This window comes from Uranotaenia lowii, chromosome 1 (genome assembly GCF_029784155.1).
Source record: "Uranotaenia lowii strain MFRU-FL chromosome 1, ASM2978415v1, whole genome shotgun sequence".
In the NCBI taxonomy this organism is placed as follows: domain Eukaryota; kingdom Metazoa; phylum Arthropoda; class Insecta; order Diptera; family Culicidae; genus Uranotaenia; species Uranotaenia lowii.
In genome coordinates this window covers 12,160,659-12,187,672 of record NC_073691.1, presented here as the reverse complement: position 1 = coordinate 12,187,672, position 27,014 = coordinate 12,160,659, and the positions used below count along the sequence as shown (strand labels likewise).

The following is a 27,014-nucleotide window of genomic DNA, read 5'->3' as shown; positions in this document are numbered from 1 at the left end:
CCTTTAATTGCTTTGATCTTCTTGTTTGGCAGCTATTTCCCATTAGCGTTGGATCCAATAGCTAACTGACTTTGAATACAACTCCCAGCACGTAGATCAGACCTCGATCTAGTACACCCCTATGTATAGAGCTACAAGAGGGATTCTTATTCATTGGACTCCCTGGCAACATTGGAAGATAGGTATTCCAATTAATATCTAATACCACAGTCGACCTGTGCTAATACTACGTCGACTTTCAAAAATCTATGGGCTTTAGGATAAAACTGATCCTTGACCTAAACAAATTTGAAATAAATCGACCATGAGAATTGGGTTGATAATTAATACGTCCAAGCCGGAGTATATGCTAGCCTGCAGGCGTGAGACCAACCGAGCCCAGTTGGCTAGTAATAACAAGGTCACGATCGACGGCGACGAGCTGGAGATGTCTATATCGGTTTAGTGATGACCGCAGACAATGACGCCGTGAGATCCAGCGGAAGTCGTGCCTTCTATGGACTTAGTCCTCGCACGAAGTGTAACCGACGCTCATTGGTTGTTCGGTTGTCCTCTACGGGCACGAAACATGGATATTGTTCGAGGAGGACCTGCGTACACTCGAAGTATTCGAGCGACGAGTGTTAAGAACCATCTTTGACGGCGTGCAGGAGGACGAAGTGTTGAGGCGAACCCAGTATTCAGAAGGTGGCGAAGGCCGGACGGATACGCTGGGCAGGACATGTGGCGAGAATGTCGGACGACTGTCCTGTAAAACTGGTGTGAACGCTGTGAATCCAGTAGAAACGAGACAAACAGGGGCGCAACGAGCGTGGTGGTTAAACCAAGTGGAGCGTGATCTGGTGAGTGTGGGATGCCCGAGAAATTGGAGAACGGTTGCCATGGACCGAGTGAACTGGAGGAATATTGTTCATTAGGTTATGTCGTGAGACGACAACAATCTTCAGAATTGGTTGGGTAGAGACCTTGAAGCACTTGAAGTTTGTGAGGAATTTTGGGAGCTCAGAAGAATTTGATAATTTCATTTATTTTGAAGAGGTAAAATGTAAATAGCAGAGCTTCGTTAGCCTAGATTCTAATCCAATTAGGAGACCCCATATCAATGAGATGCTACTTGTGTGCTTAGCCTTCTGGATACCCTAACAATCCAGCTAATCATCCAATACGGACGGAGGAAGGGTATTGGGTTGGGGGTTGTTGCAGAACCGGAACCAAATCGGTAGAAACAAATTATCTGCTACTGAACGGCTATGAATAATCGTTGCTTGTTTGTCTGTCACTCGGAAGATAATAGGTAGGTGGTTGTTGACTGCGCGAGAGGAAAGAAGAGAGTGCTCCCATTTCCCTCCCCCTTCTTTGTTTCCGTTTCCGATGTGAACACACGCAGATATGAGAATTATCACCAGTATCTATCATCGCATGTACGAAACTGATGACGACTGACTGACTGTCTGCCAGTTTCCGTATTGGTTGTTCTGGGTGGGTGGGATAGAATTTCGGAAAGAGGGTGGAACAAACTTCTCCAAAACACCAGCTGCTATTCGAGAGCTGGTTTCGGAATATGACGACGAGGACCAAGTGCTGATGCTGTGTGTAGAATTAACGAATTAATAATTCATTAGGAATTAATTTACACTGGGACAAGGTCCCGTCGTCCCCGATCGCGCGAGCGAGATGTTGCAAATTATGGGCTGCGTTATTTATAGCTGGGGTATCCATCCATCAGCGCACCCGGAATAATATTCTCTATCCTGGGTTCCGGAACATCTGTTGGATGATGGGAGGTTGTATGCAATTGTGAGAGATAATTTACATGTGGAGTGATGAAAGGGGGCCGAATTTTCAAAATTAATAGCAATGAAAGGAAACAATTTTCGTGTGCACTACTTCATGTTTGAGAAGAGTTTCTGAATCAAATTTCGCGCAAAAGCTAGAATTTCGAAACAAAAATGAACGAAAAAATGTACAAATTTTGACAATTTTGACAATTTCGACAATTTCGACAATTTCGACAATTTTGACAATTTTGACAATTTTGACAATTTTGACAATTTTGACAATTTCGACCATTTTGACAATTTTGACAATTTTGACAATTTTGACAATTTTGACAATTTTGACAATTTTGACAATTTTGACAATTTTGACAATTTTGACAATTTTGACAATTTTGACAATTTTGACAATTTTGACAATTTTGACAATTTTGACAATTTTGACAATTTTGACAATTTTGACAATTTTGACAATTTTGACAATTTCGACAATTTCGACAATTTCGACAATTTTGACAATTTTGACAATTTTGACAATTTTGACAATTTTGACAATTTCGACCATTTTGACAATTTTGACAATTTTGACAATTTTGACAATTTTGACAATTTTGACAATTTTGACAATTTTGACAATTTTGACAATTTTGACAATTTTGACAATTTTGACAATTTTGACAATTTTGACAATTTTGACAATTTTGACAATTTTGACAATTTTGACAATTTTGACAATTTTGACAATTTTGACAATATTGACAATATAGACAATTTTTGACAATTTTGACAACTTTGACAATTTTGACTATTTTGACAATTTTGACAATTTTGACAATTTTGACAATTTTGACAATTTTGACAATTTTGACAATTTTGACAATTTTGACAATTTTGACAATTTTGACAATTTTGACAATTTTGACAATTTTGACAATTTTGACAATTTTGACAATTTTGACAATTTTGACAATTTTGACAATTTTGACAATTTTGACAATTTTGACAATTTTGACAATTTTGACAATTTTGACAATTTTGACAATTTTGACAATTTTGACAATTTTGACAATTTTGACAATTTTGACAATTTCGATGATTTTGACAATTTTGACTGTATCTGCTACCGTTTTAGATATTTTTGTGCGTGAAAGAAACGTTCTATGGAAATTCCTCTTAGCTAAGTTTTGCTTTTTCCAAGAAACGTCGTTCTCTAAAAACTGCTCTTCTCAATGCTTCCAAAAAGTTAAAGTTATCTCGAGCAGTGGGACGCCTTCTCGCCTGGCTCGGTGGATACTTTTTTTTAGTAGAAAAATGCCCGACCACGACGCATCTGGTGCCAGGTGGCCATCATTTCACGCATCGACTTGGGGTGCTCAGCCGCGGCATGTTGCTGGAGGCGTACGAAATTGCGATAAACTGTAAAGTGATATTTTTATTTGCTTTTATTTGTATCTCCGTGGAGCTGTTGGCGTTTATTTTTCTGCCGAATGTGGTGGGTGTTATTGTTGTGAGCAATTCGTTGGAATCCAAATAAATACAGATCGCTCACTTATTGGTTTGATGTAAAATCTGTTGACCCGGAATAATTGAATTGTTAAAATAAACAAAATTTGTGTATATGAAATTAAAAAAAAAATGATTCAAAGGATAAAAGTCTCTGCATTTTTTCTATCTTCATATACACTTCTAGATTCACGTATTTGAATACCAAAACTCATAAGTAAGATTATCAAAGTTATTTTATACCGATTATATTGCTTTAAATTTAAATTTAAAATTCCAAGAAGAAATGGAAATGGCTTTCCTTTTCTCCAGCTAATTTTCCTAGCAGATACCTTTTTGAAGTACCACTTGAGCCTCTTGAAATATTGAAATCGACAGTCAGCGGCCGTTCTCACTCCGCCAGGCAGGAAACAACTCAATAAAATCGCTCGTAACCGGTCCACATTTCTCCGGGTAACAACTTTTCTAAGTACAATTGATGATTATTACCTGTAAACATTCCATGCCCTCGTAAAATTGCTCTCTTGCTGTCTTAGCGTGGAAGCTCTTCCGCCCCGCGTTTTCCACCCTTAAAGAATAAGTGAACGGCGGAACCATTTCCACAGCCAATTTCCACTTGCCATTATAATTACCGATGGATTTTCTTTTCTGCTCCAGCGATGAAAACGAAAGGCAAAATTTTCTGCCCCAGTACGCCAACCCCCATCTAAGGTTTTATTCGTACACATTTCGACGAAAGAGCGCAACAGATACCTTCTGCCGGGATAAGTAACAATTGTGAGCGTTGGTACCGACTTATAATGCTAACAATAATAATTTCACGCCCAGTAAAAGTTATAGCTTCGCTTTCGTTTAGTTAGTGTAAAACAAACACATTCCACCATCACAAACCGTCGGCCAAGCCAAGAATGGAACTGGGAAGGTATCTACCAACCGATTCGAACGGGTACGATACTCGGAACGAACTATGGAGTACCTTCATTGGAAGCGTAACGAGAGTTAAAAAAAACGGAAAAACAATTGAATGTTTTCAATTAAAATAAAAACCAATGGAGCGTTCGGTCGTCATCTTTTGGGTGTTGAGTCATATACGAGCGATGATAATCGGGAAGATGATTTATAAGTTACGTTTATCGAAGACATTTTTTATCGACATGTCTTTTTAAGCAAAAACGATCTAAAATAATTACATTTTTGCATCGGGCAGTGGCTGTGCTTGTGTGATTTGTGTCAAAAGGTTGAAAGGAATCGAAGTTTCGTATCAAAACTAACGAACGAACAAAGAGATATTCATTAAACCAATTTTTAACGGTCGCCATGGGAAGGAAACCGAAATTTCTGTGTTGTCGAAAATTTTGTAAATAATTTGAAATCAGCTATTCGTTTGACGAGCTCGGAAATATTTAAGCTTATTTTTTGTTTAATTTTATAAATTTTTAATCTACCTTAATAGCATAGCCAAATCAACCAGGCTAAGAAACTTGTTCAACCAACCTCACTCTCACACATACTTTTTTCTGACAATTCTGAATTCTGTTTTATGTAGTTATGTTTTCTAAGTTGAAGAAACAGTTGTTGAAGGAAGTGGTTACTACCGAAGGTTTGGTAAATAGAAGTAATTTATGAAACAATACCAAAACTTCTTAAGTTGCTGAATAATAATTCCCTCCATGGAAGAACACAAATCTGTGCCTATTGATTAACGACGTTAATATAGAAAAGTTTGATTGACCCACACCCGGGATCAAACGAATTTTGAAGAAGAGGGAGTTCCTCCGCGAAATCGATAGAACTCTGCCAGCTCGGGCTGCCAGCAAGCAATCGGGTCATAAATTTCAAAACTTACCTTCAACAGTTTGCACAACTTTTTCGATACATCAAATCCGTCGCCGTACTTGACCCCCACCGATTGCGCCTCCAGCCGGTAGTTCGAGTAGGAAAGTTTCTCGTTGTTGACCGCCTCGACCGCGTACTGGAAGGCGAGGGACGCGTCGTCCGTATCGCCGTCGAAAAGTCCGCCTGCAAAAAAAAAGTGAAAAGCGAATGAAATACAACAGTGAAAGAAAATAATCCCGTCATGTGGTTAATGAAGCGTACGATTTGAATTATCATCCATGGTGGAATTGTTGAATTGTTGAATTATTCAATTGTCCTCTGTCCTCGCGATCCCTGCCCTGAACCATTCTCACAATTCCCGGAGTGACTTTTGCTGCAACAATCCCCACAACTCAGTTGCCAGTTGGGAAAAACAATGCGATTTTCATTCTCAATCTTTTGCTTTTGCAGCATCAGCAGCAGTCCTGCTCAGGGAAATGTGGCTGGAAAACATCGTTTAAGATGCATGAAAAAGTTTTTCTCTATTTTGGGCTCCTCCGAACGCCCGGCTTTTAGTCAGATGCTGGAACAACGCTGCCAGTTTTGGAAAACTGAAGATTGAGTATAATCGTGAAACTTGATTTTTTTTCGAAAGGGGGATGCTAGAATTCACAGATTGGAGCTTTGGACTTCTGATTTTTTCATGGGATTGCCAGCCGGGGGACTTGAAGCTGAAGTACTCGTAAAAAAATTTTTGAAGAAAATTTCAATAAAAATCATGTGAAGTATTTTTCCAAGTGTTTACAGTGAAAGTTAGCGCCAAAATGTATACAACTGCCTTAAAATTTGTCCTTTTTCAAACCAACTGTGCAAAGTGTTTCTACAAAATGCACTTATCTCCCGCAGTTTAAAAAAAACCCATCTAATAGCGTCTGTTTTAACATCTCATGAAACACTTTTCTCCGAAAGAAGGAAGAACTTCTCACCCCCAACGGATGGTTATTTTTCGATTTAGAGAAAGTTGTTTGGTGTGTGTTTTTCGGTGCTAGTTTTCTCGTTCCCCGAACTTTTGCAATCTTAATTTTTCGTCGTTCTTTTCTCTACATTACGCTGGAGAAGCGCGAGTGAACTACTTATTTGTTCAGTGCCTTTTACCCGCTTTAGTTTAGTTTGTTTTCGTTAGTTGTTTTCCTTAACTCGTTTATTGTTTTTGCTGCTGCTGCTGCTGCTGTTGTTGTTCTTGGGTTGTTGCTGTTTCATTCGTCATCCAACCAGACAAACTCTCGCGCGTTGTCATTTTGAAAAGCGTCGTCACGAAGTTTACTTCGTTCTTCTGAAAAACCTTTGCTTTCTTTTGCTGTTTGCTGTTTTCTTTGTCTATTGCTATGTTTTTCTTTGTTTCCATCTGTCTCAGAAACTCGCAAGTAGTTTTTTAGCAGTCCGTACGAATAATTTTTGAGTTCATTAGTTTCTTGAACGATTATTGATTAAAACATTAAAAACTCTAAAAACTGCCAAAATTGCCGAAACTATAAAAATATTCAAAATTGTTGAAATTGTCAAAATTATCAAAATTGTCAAAATTGTCAAAATTGTCAAAATTTTGAAAATTGTCAAAATATTCGAAATTTTCCGAATGTTCAAAATTGTCAAAATAGTCAAAATTGTCAAAATTGTCAAAATTGTCAAAATTGTCAAAATTGTCAAAATTGTCAAAATTGTCAAAATTGTCAAAATTGTCAAAATTATCAAAACTATCAAAATTGTCAAAATTGTCAAAATTGTCAAAATTGTCAAAATTGTCAAAATTGTCAAAATTGTCAAAATGGTCAAAATTGTCAAAATTGTCAAAATTGTCAAAATTGTCAAAATTGTCAAAATTGTCAAAATTGTCAAAATTGTCAAAATTGTCAAAATTGTCAAAACTGTCTAAATTGTCCAAATTGTCCAAATTGTCCAAATTGTCAAAATTGTCAAAATTGTCAAAATTGTCAAAATTGTCAAAATTGTCAAAATTGTCAAAATTGTCAAAATTGTCAAAATTGTCAAAATTGTCAAAATTGTCAAAATTGTCAAAATTGTCCAAATTGTCCAAATTGTCCAAATTGTCAAAATTCTCAAAATTGTCAAAATTCTCAAAATTGTCAAAATTCTCAAAATTGTCAAAATTGTCAAAATTGTCAAAATTGTCAAAATTGTCAAAATTGTCAAAATTGTCAAAATTGTCAAAATTGTCAAAATTGTCAAAATTGTCAAAATTGTCAAAATTGTCAAAATTGTCAAAATTGTCAAAATTGTCAAAATTGTCAAAATTGTCAAAATTGTCAAAATTGTCAAAATTGTCAAAATTGTCAAAATTGTCAAAATTGTCAAAATTGTCAAAATTGTCAAAATTATCAAAATTGTCAAAATTGTCAAAATTGTCAAAATTGTCAAAATTGTCAAAATTGTCAAAATTGTCAAAATTGTCAAAATTGTCAAAATTGTCAAAATTGTCAAAATTGTCAAAATTGTCAAAATTGTCAAAATTGTCAAAATTGTCAAAATTGTCAAAATTGTCAAAATTGTCAAAATTGTCAAAATTGTCAAAATTGTCAAAATTGTCAAAATTGTCAAAATTGTCAAAATTGTCAAAATTGTCAAAATTGTCAAAATTGTCAAAATTGTCAAAATTGTCAAAATTGTCAAAATTGTCAAAATTGTCAAAATTGTAAAAATTGTCAAAATTTTCAAAATTGTCAAAATTGTCAAAATTGTCAAAATTGTCAAAATTGTCAGAATTGTCAAAATTGTCAAAATTGTCAAAATTGTCAAAATTGTCAAAATTGTCAAAATTGTCAAAATTGTCAAAATTGTCAAAATTGTCAAAATTGTCAAAATTGTCAAAATTGTCAAAATTGTCAAAATTGTCAAAATTGTCAAAATTGTCAGAATTGTCAAAATTGTCAAAATTGTCAAAATTGTCAAAATTGTCAAAATTGTCAAAATTGTCAAAATTGTCAAAATTGTCGAAATTGTCAAAATTGTCAAAATTTTCAAAATTGTCAAAATTGTCAAAATTGTCAAAATGGTCAAAATTGTCAAAATTGTCAACATTGTCAAAATTGTCAAAATTGTCAAAATTGTCAAAATTGTCAAAATTGTCAAAATTGTCAAAATTGTCAAAATTGTCAAAATTGTCAAAATTGTCAAAATTGTCAAAATTGTCAAAATTGTCAAAATTGTCAAAATTGTCAAAATTGTCAAAATTGTCAAAATTGTCAAAATTGTCAAAATTGTCAAAATTGTCAAAATTGTCAAAATTGTCAAAATTGTCAAAATTGTCAAAATTGTCAAAATTGTCAAAATTGTCAAAATTGTCAAAATTGTCAAAATTGTCAAAATTGTCAAAATTGTCAAAATTGTCAAAATTGTCAAAATTGTCAAAATTGTCAAAATTGTCAAAATTGTCAAAATTGTCAAAATTGTCAAAATTGTCAAAATTGTCAAAATTGTCAAAATTGTCAAAATTGTCAAAATTGTCAAAATTGTCAAAATTGTCAAAATTGTCAAAATTGTCAAAATTGTCAAAATTGTCAAAATTGTCAAAATTGTCAAAATTGTCAAAATTGTCAAAATTGTCAAAATTGTCAAAATTGTCAAAATTGTCAAAATTGTCAGAATTGTCAAAATTGTCAAAATTGTCAAAATTGTCAAAATTGTCAAAATTGTCAAAATTGTCAAAATTTTCAAAATTTTCAAAATTTTCAAAATTGTCAAAATTGTCAAAATTGTCAAAATTGTCAAAATTGTCAAAATTGTCAAAATTGTCAAAATTGTCAAAATTGTCAAAATTGTCAAAATTGTCAAAATTGTCAAAATTGTCAAAATTGTCAAAATTGTCAAAATTGTCAAAATTGTCAAAATTGTCAAAATTGTCAAAATTGTCAAAATTGTCAAAATTGTCAAAATTGTCAAAATTGTCAAAATTGTCAAAATTGTCAAAATTGTCAAAATTGTCAAAATTGTCAAAATTGTCAAAATTGTCAAAATTGTCAAAATTGTCAAAATTGTCAAAATTGTCAAAATTGTCAAAATTGTCAAAATTGTCAAAATTGTCAAAAGTGACAAAATTGTCAAAATTGTCAAAATTGTCAAAATTGTCAAAATTGTCAAAATTGTCAAAATTGTCAAAAATGTCAAAATTGTCAAAATTTTCAAAATTATCAAAATTGTCAAAATTGTCAAAATTGTCAAAATTGTCAAAATTGTCAAAATTGTCAAAATTGTCAAAATTGTCAAAATTGTCAAAATTGTCAAAATTGTCAAAATTGTCAAAATTGTCAAAATTGTCAAAATTGTCAAAATTGTCAAAATGGTCAAAATTGTCAGAATTGTCAAAATTGTCAAAATTGTCAAAATTGTCAAAATTGTCAAAATTGTCAAAATTGTCAAAATTGTCAAAATTGTCAAAATTGTCAAAATTGTCAAAATTGTCAAAATTGTCAAAATTGTCAAAATTGTCAAAATTGTCAAAATTGTCAAAATTGTCAAAATTGTCAAAATTGTCAAAATTGTCAAAATTGTCAAAATTGTCAAAATTGTCAAAATTGTCAAAATTGTCAAAATTGTCAAAATTGTCAAAATTGTCAAAATTGTCAAAATTGTCAAAATTGTCAAAATTGTCAAAAGTGACAAAATTGTCAAAATTGTCAAAATTGTCAAAATTGTCAAAATTGTCAAAATTGTCAAAATTGTCAAAAATGTCAAAATTGTCAAAATTGTCAAAATTTTCAAAATTATCAAAATTGTCAAAATTGTCAAAATTGTCAAAATTGTCAAAATTGTCAAAATTGTCAAAATTGTCAAAATTGTCAAAATTGTCAAAATTGTCAAAATTGTCAAAATTGTCAAAATTGTCAAAATTGTCAAAATTGTCAAAATTGTCAAAATTGTCAAAATGGTCAAAATTGTCAGAATTGTCAAAATTGTCAAAATTGTCAAAATTGTCAAAATTGTCAAAATTGTCAAAATTGTCAAAATTGTCAAAATTGTCAAAATTGTCAAAATTGTCAAAATTGTCAAAATTGTCAAAATTGTCAAAATTGTCAAAATTGTCAAAATTGTCAAAATTGTCAAAATTGTCAAAATTTTCAAAATTGTCAAAATTGTCAAAAGTGACAAAATTGTCAAAATTGTCAAAATTGTCAAAATTGTCAAAATTGTCAAAATTGTCAAAATTGTCAAAATTGTCAAAATTGTCAAAATTGTCAAAATTGTCAAAAGTGACAAAATTGTCAAAATTGTCAAAATTGTCAAAATTGTCAAAATTGACAAAATTGACAAAATTGTCAAAATTGTCAAAATTGTCAAAATTGTCAAAATTGTCAAAATTGTCAAAATTGTCAAAACAGTCAAAATTGTCGAAATTTTCGAAATTGTCAAAATTGTCAAAATTGTCAAAATTGTCAAAATCGTCAAAATTGTAAAAATTGTCAAAATTGTTAAAATTGTCAAAAATGACAAAAATGACAAAAATGACAAAATTGTCAAAATTGTTAAAATTGTCAAAATTGTCAAAATTGTCAAAATTGTCAAAAAATGAAAAAAATGACAAAAATGACAAAAATGACAAAAATAACAAAAATGACAAAACTGACAAAAATTGTCAAAATTGTCAAAATTGTCAAAATTGTCAAAATTGTCAAAATTGTCAAAATTGTCAAAATTGTCAAAATTGTCAAAATTGTCAAAATTGTCAAAAGTGACAAAATTGTCAAAAGTGACAAAATTGTCAAAATTGTCAAAATTGTCAAAATTGTCAAAATTGTCAAAATTGTCAAAATTGTCAAAATTGTCAAAATTGTCAAAATTGTCAAAATTGTCAAAATTGTCAAAATTGTCAAAATTGTCAAAATTGTCAAAATTGTCAAAATTGTCAAAATTGTCAAAATTGTCAAAATTGTCAAAATTGTCAAAATTGTCAAAATTGTCAAAATTGTCAAAATTGTCAAAATTGTCAAAATTGTCAAAATTGAAAAATTGTCAAAATTGTCAAAATTGTCAAAATTGTCAAAATTGTCAAAATTGTCAAAATTGTCAAAATTGTCAAAATTGTCAAAATTGTCAAAATTGTCAAAATTGTCAAAATTGTCAAAATTGTCAAAATTGTCAAAATTGTCAAAATTGTCAAAATTGTCAAAATTGTCAAAATTGTCAAAAAAGTCAAAATTGTCAAAATTGTCAAAATTGTCAAAATTGTCAAAATTGTCAAAATTGTCAAAATTGTCAAAATTGTCAAAATTGTCAAAATTGTCAAAATTGTCAAAATTGTCAAAATTGTCCAAATTGTCCAAATTGTCAAAATTGTCAAAATTGTCAAAATTGTCAAAATTGTCAAAATTGTCAAAATTGTCAAAATTGTCAAAATTGTCAAAATTGTCAAAATTGTCAAAATTTTGAAAATTTTCAAAATTGTCAAAATTGTCAAAATTGTCAAAATTGTCAAAATTGTCAGAATTGTCAAAATTGTCAAAATTGTCAAAATTGTCAAAATTGTCAAAATTGTCAAAATTGTCAAAATTGTCAAAATTGTCAAAATTGTCAAAATTGTCAAAATTGTCAAAATTGTCAAAATTGTCAAAATTGTCAAAATTGTCAAAATTGTCAAAATTGTCAAAATTGTCAAAATTGTCAAAATTGTCAAAATTGTCAAAATTGTCAAAATTGTCAAAATTGTCAAAATTGTCAAAATTGTCAAAATTGTCAAAATTGTCAAAATTGTCGAAATTGTCAAAATTGTCAAAATTGTCAAAATTGTCAAAATTGTCAAAATTGTCAAAATGGTCAAAATTGTTAAAAGTGACAAAATTGTCAAAATTGTCAAAATTGTCAAAATTGTCAAAATTGTCAAAATTGTCAAAATTGTCAAAATTGCCAAAATTGTCAAAATTGTCAAAATTGTCAAAATTGTCAAAATTGTCAAAATTGTCAAAATTGTCAAAATTGTCAAAATTGTCAAAATTGTCAAAATTGTCAAAATTGTCAAAATTGTCAAAATTGTCAAAATTGTCAAAATTGTCAAAATTGTCAAAATTGTCAAAATTGTCAAAATTGTCAAAATTGTCAAAATTGTCAAAATTGTCAAAATTGTCAAAATTGTCAAAATTGTCAAAATTGTCAAAATTGTCAAAATTGTCAAAATTGTCAAAATTGTCAAAATTGTCAAAATTGTCAAAATTGTCAAAATTGTCAAAATTGTCAAAATTGTCAAAATTGTCAAAATTGTCAAAATTGTCAAAATTGTCAAAATTGTCAAAATTGTCAAAATTGTCAAAATTGTCAAAATTGTCAAAATTGTCAAAATTGTCAAAATTGTCAAAATTGTCAAAATTGTCAAAATTGTCAAAATTGTCAAAATTGTCAAAATTGTCAAAATTGTCAAAATTGTCAAAATTGTCAAAATTGTCAAAATTGTCAAAATTGTCAAAATTGTCAAAATTGTCAAAATTGTCAAAATTGTCAAAATTGTCAAAATTGTCAAAATTGTCAAAATTGTCAAAATTGTCAAAATTGTCAAAATTGTCAAAATTGTCAAAATTGTCAAAATTGTCAAAATTGTCAAAATTGTCAAAATTGTCAAAATTGTCAAAATTGTCAAAATTGTCAAAATTGTCAAAATTGTCAAAATTGTCAAAATTGTCAAAATTGTCAAAATTGTCAAAATTGTCAAAATTGTCAAAATTGTCAAAATTGTCAAAAATGTCAAAATTGTCAAAATTGTCAAAATTTTCAAAATTGTCAAGATTGTCAAAATTATAAAAATTGTCAAAATTGTCAAAATTGTCAAAATTATCAAAATTGTCAAAATTGTCAAAATTGTCAAAATTGTCAAAACGGTCAAAATTGTCAAAATTGTCAGAATTGTCAAAATTGTCAAAATTGTCAAAATTGTCAAAATTGTAAAAATTGTCAAAATTGTCAAAATTGTCAAAATTGTCAAAATTGTCAAAATTGTCAAAATTGTCAAAATTGTCAAAATTGTCAAAATTGTCAAAAGTGACAAAATTGTCAAAATTGTCAAAATTGTCAAAATTGTCAGAATTGTCAAAATTGTCAAAATTGTCAAAATTGTCAAAATTGTCAAAATTGTCAAAATTGTCAAAAGTGACAAAATTGTCAAAATTGTCAAAAGTGACAAAATTGTCAAAATTGTCAAAATTGTCAAAATTGTCAAAATTGTCAAAATTGTCAAAACAGTCAAAATTGTCGAAATTGTCGAAATTGTCAAAATTGTCAAAATTGTCAAAATTGTCAAAATTGTCAAAATTGTCAAAATCGTCAAAATTGTAAAAACTGTCAAAATTGTTAAAATTGTCAAAATTGTCAAAACAGTCAAAATTGTCAAAATTGTTAAAATTGTCAAAATTGTCAAAATTGTCAAAATTGTCAAAAAATGAAAAAAATGACAAAAACGACAAAAATGACAAAAATAACAAAAATGACAAAACTGACAAAAATTGTCAAAATTGTCAAAATTGTCAAAATTGTCAAAATTGTCAAAATTGTCAAAATTGTTAAAATTGTCAAAATTGTCAAAATTGTCAAAATTGTCAAAATTGTCAAAATTGTCAAAATTGTCAAAATTGTCAAAATTGTCAAAATTGTCAAAATTGTCAAAATTGTCAAAATTGTCAAAATTGTCAAAATTGTCAAAAGTGACAAAATTGTCAAAAGTGACAAAATTGTCCAAATTGTCAAAATTGTCAAAATTGTCAAAATTGTCAAAATTGTCAAAATTGTCAAAATTGTCAAAATTGTCAAAATTGTCAAAATTGTCAAAATTGTCAAAATTGTCAAAATTGTCAAAATTGTCAAAATTGTCAAAATTGTCAAAATTGTCAAAATTGTCAAAATTGTCAAAATTGTCAAAATTGTCAAAATTGTCAAAATTGTCAAAATTGTCAAAATTGTCAAAATTGTCAAAATTGTCAAAATTGTCAAAATTGTCAAAATTGTCAAAATTGTCAAAATTGTCAAAATTGTCAAAATTGTCAAAATGGTCAAAATTGTCGAAATTGTAAAAATTGTCAAAATTGTCAAAATTGTCAAAATTGCCAAAATTGTCAAAATTGTCAAAATTGTCAAAATTGTCAAAATTGTCAAAATTGTCAAAATTGTCAAAATTGTCAAAATTGTCAAAATTGTCAAAATTGTCAAAATTGTCAAAATTGTCAAAATTGTCAAAATTGTCAAAATTGTCAAAATTGTCAAAATTGTCAAAATTGTCAAAATTGTCAAAATTGTCAAAATTGTCAAAATTGTCAAAATTGTCAAAATTGTCAAAATTGTCAAAATTGTCAAAATTGTCAAAATTGTCAAAATTGTCAAAATTGTCAAAATTGTCAAAATTGTCAAAATTGTCAAAATTGTCAAAATTGTCAAAATTGTCAAATTGTCAAAATTGTCAAAATTGTCAAAATTGTCAAAAGTGACAAAATTGACAAAATTTTGAAAGTTGTCTCAATTTTCCAGATTGTTCAAAGTTGTCAAAATTGTTAACAAAAATGACAAAAGTGACAAAATTGTCAAAATTGTCAAAATTGTCAAAATTGTCAAAATTGTCAAAATTGTCAAAATTGTCAAAAGTGACAAAATTGTCAAAAGTGACAAAATTGTCAAAATTGTCAAAATTGTCAAAATTGTCAAAATTGTCAAAATTGTCAAAATTGTCAAAATTGTCAAAATTGTCAAAATTGTCAAAATTGTCAAAATTGTCAAAATGGTCAAAATTGTCAGAATTGTCAAAATTGTCAAAATTGTCAAAATTGTCAAAATTGTCAAAATTGTCAAAATTGTCAAAATTGTCAAAATTGTCAAAATTGTCAAAATTGTCAAAATTGTCAAAATTGTCAAAATTGTCAAAATTGTCAAAATTGTCAAAATTGTCAAAATTGTCAAAATTGTCAAAATTTTCAAAATTGTCAAAATTGTCAAAAGTGACAAAATTGTCAAAATTGTCAAAATTGTCAAAATTGTCAAAATTGTCAAAATTGTCAAAATTGTCAAAATTGTCAAAATTGTCAAAATTGTCAAAATTGTCAAAATTGTCAAAAGTGACAAAATTGTCAAAATTGTCAAAATTGTCAAAATTGTCAAAATTGACAAAATTGACAAAATTGTCAAAATTGTCAAAATTGTCAAAATTGTCAAAATTGTCAAAATTGTCAAAATTGTCAAAACAGTCAAAATTGTCGAAATTTTCGAAATTGTCAAAATTGTCAAAATTGTCAAAATTGTCAAAATCGTCAAAATTGTAAAAATTGTCAAAATTGTTAAAATTGTCAAAAATGACAAAAATGACAAAAATGACAAAATTGTCAAAATTGTTAAAATTGTCAAAATTGTCAAAATTGTCAAAATTGTCAAAAAATGAAAAAAATGACAAAAATGACAAAAATGACAAAAATAACAAAAATGACAAAACTGACAAAAATTGTCAAAATTGTCAAAATTGTCAAAATTGTCAAAATTGTCAAAATTGTCAAAATTGTCAAAATTGTCAAAATTGTCAAAATTGTCAAAATTGTCAAAATTGTCAAAATTGTCAAAATTGTCAAAATTGTCAAAATTGTCAAAATTGTCAAAATTGTCAAAATTGTCAAAATTGTCAAAATTGTCAAAATTGTCAAAATTGTCAAAATTGTCAAAATTGTCAAAATTGTCAAAATTGTCAAAATTGTCAAAATTGTCAAAAGTGACAAAATTGTCAAAAGTGACAAAATTGTCAAAATTGTCAAAATTGTCAAAATTGTCAAAATTGTCAAAATTGTCAAAATTGTCAAAATTGTCAAAATTGTCAAAATTGTCAAAATTGTCAAAATTGTCAAAATTGTCAAAATTGTCAAAATTGTCAAAATTGTCAAAATTGTCAAAATTGTCAAAATTGTCAAAATTGTCAAAATTGTCAAAATTGTCAAAATTGTCAAAATTGTCAAAATTGAAAAATTGTCAAAATTGTCAAAATTGTCAAAATTGTCAAAATTGTCAAAATTGTCAAAATTGTCAAAATTGTCAAAATTGTCAAAATTGTCAAAATTGTCAAAATTGTCAAAATTGTCAAAATTGTCAAAATTGTCAAAATTGTCAAAATTGTCAAAATTGTCAAAATTGTCAAAATTGTCAAAATTGTCAAAAAAGTCAAAATTGTCAAAATTGTCAAAATTGTCAAAATTGTCAAAATTGTCAAAATTGTCAAAATTGTCAAAATTGTCAAAATTGTCAAAATTGTCAAAATTGTCAAAATTGTCAAAATTGTCAAAATTGTCAAAATTGTCCAAATTGTCCAAATTGTCAAAATTGTCAAAATTGTCAAAATTGTCAAAATTGTCAAAATTGTCAAAATTGTCAAAATTGTCAAAATTGTCAAAATTTTGAAAATTTTCAAAATTGTCAAAATTGTCAAAATTGTCAAAATTGTCAAAATTGTCAAAATTGTCAGAATTGTCAAAATTGTCAAAATTGTCAAAATTGTCAAAATTGTCAAAATTGTCAAAATTGTCAAAATTGTCAAAATTGTCAAAATTGTCAAAATTGTCAAAATTGTCAAAATTGTCAAAATTGTCAAAATTGTCAAAATTGTCAAAATTGTCAAAATTGTCAAAATTGTCAAAATTGTCAAAATTGTCAAAATTGTCAAAATTGTCAAAATTGTCAAAATTGTCAAAATTGTCAAAATTGTCAAAATTGTCAAAATTGTCAAAATTGTCAAAATTGTCAAAATTGTCAAAATTGTCAAAATTGTCAAAATTGTCAAAATTGTCAAAATTGTCAAAATTGTCAAAATTGTCAAAATTGTCAAAATTGTCAAAATTGTCAAAATTGTCAAAATTGTCAAAATTGTCAAAATTGTCAAAATTGTCAAAATTGTCAAAATTGTCAAAATTGTCAAAATTGTCAAAATTGTCAAAATTGTCAAAATTGTCAAAATTGTCAAAATTGTCAAAATTGTCAAAATTGTCAAAATTGTCAAAATTGTCAAAATTGTCAAAATTGTCAAAATTGTCAAAATTGTCAAAATTGTCAAAATTGTCAAAATTGTCAAAATTGTCAAAATTGTCAAAATTGTCAAAATTGTCAAAATTGTCAAAATTGTCAAAATTGTCAAAATTGTCAAAATTGTCAAAATTGTCAAAATTGTCAAAATTGTCAAAATTGTCAAAATTGTCAAAATTGTCAAAATTGTCAAAATTGTCAAAATTGTCAAAATTGTCAAAATTGTCAAAATTGTCAAAATTGTCAAAATTGTCAAAATTGTCAAAATTGTCAAAATTGTCAAAATTGTCAAAATTGTCAAAATTGTCAAAATTGTCAAAATTGTCAAAATTGTCAAAATTGTCAAAATTGTCAAAATTGTCAAAATTGTCAAAATTGTCAAAATTGTCAAAATTGTCAAAAATGTCAAAATTGTCAAAATTGTCAAAATTTTCAAAATTGTCAAGATTGTCAAAATTATAAAAATTGTCAAAATTGTCAAAATTGTCAAAATTATCAAAATTGTCAAAATTGTCAAAATTGTCAAAATTTTCAAAACGGTCAAAATTGTCAAAATTGTCAGAATTGTCAAAATTGTCAAAATTGTCAAAATTGTCAAAATTGTAAAAATTGTCAAAATTGTCAAAATTGTCAAAATTGTCAAAATTGTCAAAATTGTCAAAATTGTCAAAATTGTCAAAAGTGACAAAATTGTCAAAATTGTCAAAATTGTCAGAATTGTCAAAATTGTCAAAATTGTCAAAATTGTCAAAATTGTCAAAATTGTCAAAATTGTCAAAAGTGACAAAATTGTCAAAATTGTCAAAAGTGACAAAATTGTCAAAATTGTCAAAATTGTCAAAATTGTCAAAATTGTCAAAATTGTCAAAACAGTCAAAATTGTCGAAATTGTCGAAATTGTCAAAATTGTCAAAATTGTCAAAATTGTCAAAATTGTCAAAATCGTCAAAATTGTTAAAATTGTCAAAATTGTCAAAACAGTCAAAATTGTCAAAATTGTTAAAATTGTCAAAATTGTCAAAATTGTCAAAATTGTCAAAAAATGAAAAAAATGACAAAAACGACAAAAATGACAAAAATAACAAAAATGACAAAACTGACAAAAATTGTCAAAATTGTCAAAATTGTCAAAATTGTCAAAATTGTCAAAATTGTCAAAATTGTTAAAATTGTCAAAATTGTCAAAATTGTCAAAATTGTCAAAATTGTCAAAATTGTCAAAATTGTCAAAATTGTCAAAATTGTCAAAATTGTCAAAATTGTCAAAATTGTCAAAATTGTCAAAATTGTCAAAATTGTCAAAATTGTCAAAATTGTCAAAATTGTCAAAAGTGACAAAATTGTCAAAATTGTCCAAATTGTCAAAATTGTCAAAATTGTCAAAATTGTCAAAATTGTCAAAATTGTCAAAATTGTCAAAATTGTCAAAATTGTCAAAATTGTCAAAATTGTCAAAATTGTCAAAATTGTCAAAATTGTCAAAATTGTCAAAATTGTCAAAATTGTCAAAATTGTCAAAATTGTCAAAATTGTCAAAATTGTCAAAATTGTCAAAATTGTCAAAATTGTCAAAATTGTCAAAATTGTCAAAATTGTCAAAATTGTCAAAATTGTCAAAATTGTCAAAATTGTCAAAATTGTCAAAATTGTCAAAATTGTCAAAATTGTCAAAATTGTCAAAATTGTCAAAATTGTCGAAATTGTAAAAATTGTCAAAATTGTCAAAATTGTCAAAATTGCCAAAATTGTCAAAATTGTCAAAATTGTCAAAATTGTCAAAATTGTCAAAATTGTCAAAATTGTCAAAATTGTCAAAATTGTCAAAATTGTCAAAATTGTCAAAATTGTCAAAATTGTCAAAATTGTCAAAATTGTCAAAATTGTCAAAATTGTCAAAATTGTCAAAATTGTCAAAATTGTCAAAATTGTCAAAATTGTCAAAATTGTCAAAATTGTCAAAATTGTCAAAATTGTCAAAATTGTCAAAATTGTCAAAATTGTCAAAATTGTCAAAATTGTCAAAATTGTCAAAATTGTCAAAATTGTCAAAATTGTCAAAATTGTCAAAATTGTCAAAATTGCCAAATTGTCAAAATTGTCAAAATTGTCAAAATTGTCAAAAGTGACAAAATTGACAAAATTTTGAAAGTTGTCTCAATTTTCCAGATTGTTCAAAGTTGTCAAAATTGTTAACAAAAATGACAAAAGTGACAAAATTGTCAAAATTGTCAAAATTTGTCAAAAGTGACAAAATTGTCAAAATTGTCAAAATTGTCAAAATTTTGAAAGTTGTCTCAATTTTCCAGATTGTTCAAAGTTGTCAAAATTGTTAACAAAAATGACAAAAGTGACAAAATTGTCAAAATTGTCAAATTTGTCAAAAGTGACAAAATTGTCAAAATTGTCAAAATTGTCAAAATTGTCAAAATTGTCAAAATTGTCAAAATTGTCAAAATGGTCAAAATTGTCAAAATTGTCAAAATTGTCAAAATTGTCAAAATTGTCAAAATTGTCAAAATTGTCAAAAGTGACAAAATTGTCAAAATTGTCAAAATTGACAAAATTGTCAAAATTGTCAAAATTGTCAAAATTGTCAAAATTGTCAAAATTGTCAAAATTGTCAAAATTGTCAAAATTGTCAAAATTGTCAAAATTGTCAAAATTGTCAAAATTGTCAAAATTGTCAAAATTGTCAAAATTGTCAAAATTGTCAAAATTGTCAAAATTGTCAAAATTGTCAAAATTGTCAAAATTGTCAAAATTGTCAAAATTGTCAAAATTGTCAAAATTGTCAAAATTGTCAAAATTGTCAAAATTGTCAAAATTGTCAAAATTGTCAAAATTGTCAAAATTGTCAAAATTGTCAAAATTGTCAAAATTGTCAAAATTGTCCAATTGTCAAAATTGTCAAAATTGTCAAAAGTGACAAAATTGTCAAAATTGTCAAAATTGTCAAAATTGTCAACATTGTCAAAATTGTCAAAATTGTCAAAATTGTCAAAATTGTCAAAATTGTCAAAATTGTCAAAATTGTCAAAATGGTCGAAATTGTCAAAATTGTCAAAATTGTCAAAATTGTCAAAACTGTCAAAATTGTCAAAATTGTCAAAATTGTCGAAATTGTCAAAATTGTCAAAATTGTCAAAATTGTCAAAATTGTCAAAATTGTCAAAATTGTCAAAATTGTCAAAATCGTCAAAATTGACAAAATTGACAAAATTTTTAAAATTGTCAAAAAATGACAAAAATGACAAAAATGACAAAATTGTCAAAATTGTTAAAATTGTTAAAATTGTTAAAATTGTCAAAAAATGAAAAAAATGACAAAAATGACAAAAAATGACAAAAATGACAAAAATGACAAAAATGACAAAAATGACAAAAATGACAAAAATGACAAAAATGACAAAAATGACAAAAATGACAAAAATGACAAAAATGACAAAAATGACAAAAATGACAAAAATGACAAAAATGACAAAAATGACAAAAATGACAAAAATGACAAAAATGACAAAAATGACAAAAATGACAAAAATGACAAAAATGACAAAAATGACAAAAATGACAAAAATGACAAAAATGACAAAAATGACAAAAATGACAAAAATGACAAAAATGACAAAAATGACAAAAATGACAAAAATGACAAAAATGACAAAAATGACAAAAATGACAAAAATGACAAAAATGACAAAAATGACAAAAATGACAAAAATGACAAAAATGACAAAAATGACAAAAATGACAAAAATGACAAAAATGACAAAAATGACAAAAATGACAAAAATGACAAAAATGACAAAAATGACAAAAATGACAAAAATGACAAAAATGACAAAAATGACAAAAATGACAAAAATGACAAAAATGACAAAAATGACAAAAATGACAAAAATGACAAAAATGACAAAAATGACAAAAATGACAAAAATGACAAAAATGACAAAAATGACAAAAATGACAAAAATGACAAAAATGACAAAAATGACAAAAATGACAAAAATGACAAAAATGACAAAAATGACAAAAATGACAAAAATGACAAAAATGACAAAAATGACAAAAATGACAAAAATGACAAAAATGACAAAAATGACAAAAATGACAAAAATGACAAAAATGACAAAAATGACAAAAATGACAAAAATGACAAAAATGACAAAAATGACAAAAATGACAAAAATGACAAAAATGACAAAAATGACAAAAATGACAAAAATGACAAAAATGACAAAAATGACAAAAATGACAAAAATGACAAAAATGACAAAAATGACAAAAATGACAAAAATGACAAAAATGACAAAAATGACAAAAATGACAAAAATGACAAAAATGACAAAAATGACAAAAATGACAAAAATGACAAAAATGACAAAAATGACAAAAATGACAAAAATGACAAAAATGACAAAAATGACAAAAATGACAAAAATGACAAAAATGACAAAAATGACAAAAATGACAAAAATGACAAAAATGACAAAAATGACAAAAATGACAAAAATGACAAAAATGACAAAAATGACAAAAATGACAAAAATGACAAAAATGACAAAAATGACAAAAATGACAAAAATGACAAAAATGACAAAAATGACAAAAATGACAAAAATGACAAAAATGACAAAAATGACAAAAATGACAAAAATGACAAAAATGACAAAAATGACAAAAATGACAAAAATGACAAAAATGACAAAAATGACAAAAATGACAAAAATGACAAAAATGACAAAAATGACAAAAATGACAAAAATGACAAAAATGACAAAAATGACAAAAATGACAAAAATGACAAAAATGACAAAAATGACAAAAATGACAAAAATGACAAAAATGACAAAAATGACAAAAATGACAAAAATGACAAAAATGACAAAAATGACAAAAATGACAAAAATGACAAAAATGACAAAAATGACAAAAATGACAAAAATGACAAAAATGACAAAAATGACAAAAATGACAAAAATGACAAAAATGACAAAAATGACAAAAATGACAAAAATGACAAAAATGACAAAAATGACAAAAATGACAAAAATGACAAAAATGACAAAAATGACAAAAATGACAAAAATGACAAAAATGACAAAAATGACAAAAATGACAAAAATGACAAAAATGACAAAAATGACAAAAATGACAAAAATGACAAAAATGACAAAAATGACAAAAATGACAAAAATGACAAAAATGACAAAAATGACAAAAATGACAAAAATGACAAAAATGACAAAAATGACAAAAATGACAAAAATGACAAAAATGACAAAAATGACAAAAATGACAAAAATGACAAAAATGACAAAAATGACAAAAATGACAAAAATGACAAAAATGACAAAAATGACAAAAATGACAAAAATGACAAAAATGACAAAAATGACAAAAATGACAAAAATGACAAAAATGACAAAAATGACAAAAATGACAAAAATGACAAAAATGACAAAAATGACAAAAATGACAAAAATGACAAAAATGACAAAAATGACAAAAATGACAAAAATGACAAAAATGACAAAAATGACAAAAATGACAAAAATGACAAAAATGACAAAAATGACAAAAATGACAAAAATGACAAAAATGACAAAAATGACAAAAATGACAAAAATGACAAAAATGACAAAAATGACAAAAATGACAAAAATGACAAAAATGACAAAAATGACAAAAATGACAAAAATGACAAAAATGACAAAAATGACAAAAATGACAAAAATGACAAAAATGACAAAAATGACAAAAATGACAAAAATGACAAAAATGACAAAAATGACAAAAATGACAAAAATGACAAAAATGACAAAAATGACAAAAATGACAAAAATGACAAAAATGACAAAAATGACAAAAATGACAAAAATGACAAAAATGACAAAAATGACAAAAATGACAAAAATGACAAAAATGACAAAAATGACAAAAATGACAAAAATGACAAAAATGACAAAAATGACAAAAATGACAAAAATGACAAAAATGACAAAAATGACAAAAATGACAAAAATGACAAAAATGACAAAAATGACAAAAATGACAAAAATGACAAAAATGACAAAAATGACAAAAATGACAAAAATGACAAAAATGACAAAAATGACAAAAATGACAAAAATGACAAAAATGACAAAAATGACAAAAATGACAAAAATGACAAAAATGACAAAAATGACAAAAATAACAAAAATGACAAAAATGACAAAAATGATAAAATTGGCACAGTAATGACACAGTAATGACACAGCAATGACACAGGAGTGACACAGATATTACAAGATATGTTACAGAAATGTCACAGAAATGTCAAATAAAAGTCACAAGCATGATACAAAAATGACACCAAAAATGACACCAAAACTGACACCAAAAATGACACCAAAAATGAAACCAAAAATGACACCAAAAATGACATAAAAAATGACATAAAAAATGACACCAAAAATGGCACAATTCTTTTATAAAATGTTGTTAAAAAGTCAAAAATAATTGAATGAAATTGTTAAAATCGGTCTTGAACTTGTCACAGCAGTATTTCCAAAAGCTCAGAAGTTGAACGAAAGTGTTGTGAAAATGTAACATAAGTTTATAAAAAGTGTCACAAAGAATCTCATAAGTGCCAAGTTTTTCAAAATTGTATCGAAGTTCCAGTTGTGACTTTTGTTGAGATTCTTTTGTGACTTAAAGGTTTTTGATTTCACTGTAATCTTAACAAGAAAATCCCGTTCCTGACGTATTGATGACAAATGGAGAACGCAATGGAACGAATCCAAACAAGAAATCTGGTCAATAACTCATCATTTAGAGTCACCAACCAGAAGCAAAAGTAGTAACTAGAAGCAAGTAGGGCTACAATGTTCTCTGATCTGAGTAGCAGTTCTATTATTTCAATTACGAACGCACAAAAGGTAATTTATGACCCAACATCTGCAATATTCATAAATCAAATCCCGATACATAATTCACTGCTGCTGTAGCCTTCCATTGAGCTTGAGCTTGAGTTTGAGTTTGAGTTCGAGTTCGAGTTGAGTAGCTGATGTGGGATGTATGAAGGAAAATGTACATAGTTTGTAGCAACTCCCACCAGGTTATGTTGTTATTAGGATGTATAACAACTCTTCCAATGAGTAGAGGTTAGGTGTAGTTAGGAAGCAAATGCTGCTCTAACACCTTCCTGGGGAGGCTAAGCTTCTCCCAATTTCCCCCTTCTGAGAGCTTCTTCTGGGAGTCCCGAAGCTTTTCTTGATTCCATTGAAGGTGAAAATCAAGGCACAAGCTTCCGAAGTGCGATAATCGCCTCTTGAATAAAACAGCAACACAAGCACAATCTTTCAACTGGGGAGTGTTTGCTTTTTTTTCTCTACTACTCTTTGCCTGGAATAATAATAAATTTGCTGATTGAATGGTTGAGATTTTTTTGGATTTTGGCTCAGCCTAGCCAAATTAATGGTTATCTAAATATACTGTATTTTAAAAACTGCTAAAATTTTTTAACAAATATCCCTTTTTAAATTACCCAAAACTGACCAGAAAAAATAAACAGAAATATACACAAAATAACACAATATGATAAAAAAAAGAAAATGTTACAAGAATCAAACAAAAATGACACAAAAAAGATAATAAAACAAAATAAATGACACGAAAATGACACAAAAATGGCACAAGAATGACAAAAAGTTAACACCAAAAGGACACAAAAATAAAACCAATATGACTCAAAAATGGCACTAAAAATGGCACAAAAATGACACATAAAGAACACAAAAATGATTAAAAGATGACACACAGATAACTCAAAAGTGACACAATTGGAATGATGCTAAAATAACAGCAAAATTAAAATATAAAAAAAAAACAAACAAAAATGATTCCAAAATGACATAAATTGACAAAAAAACACAAAAATGATACGAAAAAGACACCAAAATCATACAAAAATAAGACAACATTGACACAAGAATGAAAGAAGTCTGAAACAAAAATAACAAAAAATGACACGTAATTAACACAAAAATGATACAAAAATGACACAAAAACTATACAGGAATGACACAAAAAATGATACAGAAATTACAGATATGACACAAAATTGACACAAAAATGACAAAAGAATGACAAAACATAAGAAATTAACACTAAATTGGCCCAAAAATGGCCTTAAAATGACACAAAAATAACACAAATTTGCAAAAATATGAGATAAAAATGACATAAAATAACACAAAAATGAACCAAAAATAACAAAATAGTTACACAGATATGATGCATAAAAGCCTCAAAAATGACATGAAAATGGCACTCGAAAACTGAAATTTCATAATTATGGCAAAAACGACATAAATATGGCACGAGCGAACTAAAAAATAACACATAATTATGGCAAAAATCACACATAAAGGATACAAAAATGGCTCAAAAATGAAACAGAAATGACATTAAAAGACACAAAATGACACAAAAATCACTTAAAAATTACACTTAAATTACATAAAAATTTCACGATAATGTCACAAAAATGACATAATTGACACAAAATGACACACAAATGGCACAAAAATGGCACTTAAATCACACAAAAATGATGCAAAATTCACTCAAAAATGAAACAAAAATAACACTAAAATAATGCAAAAATGACATGAAAATGGCACGAGAAAACTCACAAAAGACACATAATTATGTGCATTTCATTAAAATGACATAGTGAACACAAAATGACAAAAAATGTTACAAAATTAACACGAAGTGACACACAAAAAACACAAAAATGATACAAATATAACTTAAAACTGACACTTAAATCACACAAAAATGACGCAAAAATAACGCAAAAATGAAACAAAAATTACACCAAAATTATGCATAAATGACTCCAAAATGACACATTATGGCAAAAATGACACGAAAAGGATACAAAAATGACTCAAAAATGTCATTCAATGACACAAAATGATACAAAAAATACTAAAAAATTGCACGAAAATGACACAAAAATGACATAGTTGACACAAAAATAACACAAATCATCACAAAAATGACACAAATCATTACAAAAATTGATACAAATCATCACAAAAAATGATACAAAAATTGCACATGACAAAACTTAAATAAATCACATAATAATAATGTTTCACATGAGTTTTGCATAAATCTCACGAAACTTCAGCAAAGTGAAACGGAAGTGCTGCAGATGTTTATAATGAATTTTCTTACGAATTTTACGTATTTAGAGGTTTTTTGGTTTTCGAGCCAGAAAAATAATTTTTATGACTACCTTGATACTCATTTTTCTATTATATAATCCATAAAAAATCTTCATCAAAAGCCTCTCTTCAAATCTAAATAATCCTCTAACGAATTCAAAAAACCTGAAATCAAAACCTCTCGAACAACAAACCAGAGCTGAGTCCATTCAAAACCCATCATTGATCCAGTGAAATGGTTTGAAGCATTTAATGCCGGTAATTAAAAGGCCTATTCAGGCCATTTATTTGTCCCAAATTGAAAGGTAGCAAGTGGTGTTGAAAAAAAACTACAAACAGCAGGGCTCCCTTTTTTTCCTACCATTCACACCGATTGTCGTTGTCATTTGAATTCACATTTATGTTGCTCTCCCGCAGGGACGAAAAAAAAAACTAGAAAAAAAAGAGTTTAAAAACTCTCCGCATTTGTTGGATCATCATCATCGTCGCCATCATACCTATTGCTGCTATCGAAAGAGATAGTGCTGTCCGGAAGAAAAAAGTTTGATAAAAACATCTACCCCCTACAACAGCTGCAGGACACAACCGGTTGGTTGGAGTTTGAAAAAAAAGCGTTGCTAAAATTCAATATAGAAAAATAGACAAACGGGCAAAAAGGAGCGCTGCT

At 27.7% G+C, this 27,014-nt stretch overlaps 1 protein-coding gene across 4 annotated transcripts in view; it reads right to left on the bottom strand.

Annotated features, from left to right (window-relative positions):
• The window catches only part of LOC129757473 (glutamate receptor ionotropic, kainate 2), a 49,707-nt gene that overhangs the window by 9,503 nt on the left and 13,190 nt on the right, over window positions 1-27,014 (bottom strand). For all 4 annotated transcript variants that reach the window (XM_055754725.1, XM_055754708.1, XM_055754716.1 and 1 more), the window contains exon 3: window positions 5,125-5,297. In XM_055754725.1, the coding sequence (XP_055610700.1) occupies window positions 5,125-5,297 (173 nt within the window). The remainder of the gene's footprint in view (window positions 1-5,124; window positions 5,298-27,014) is intronic.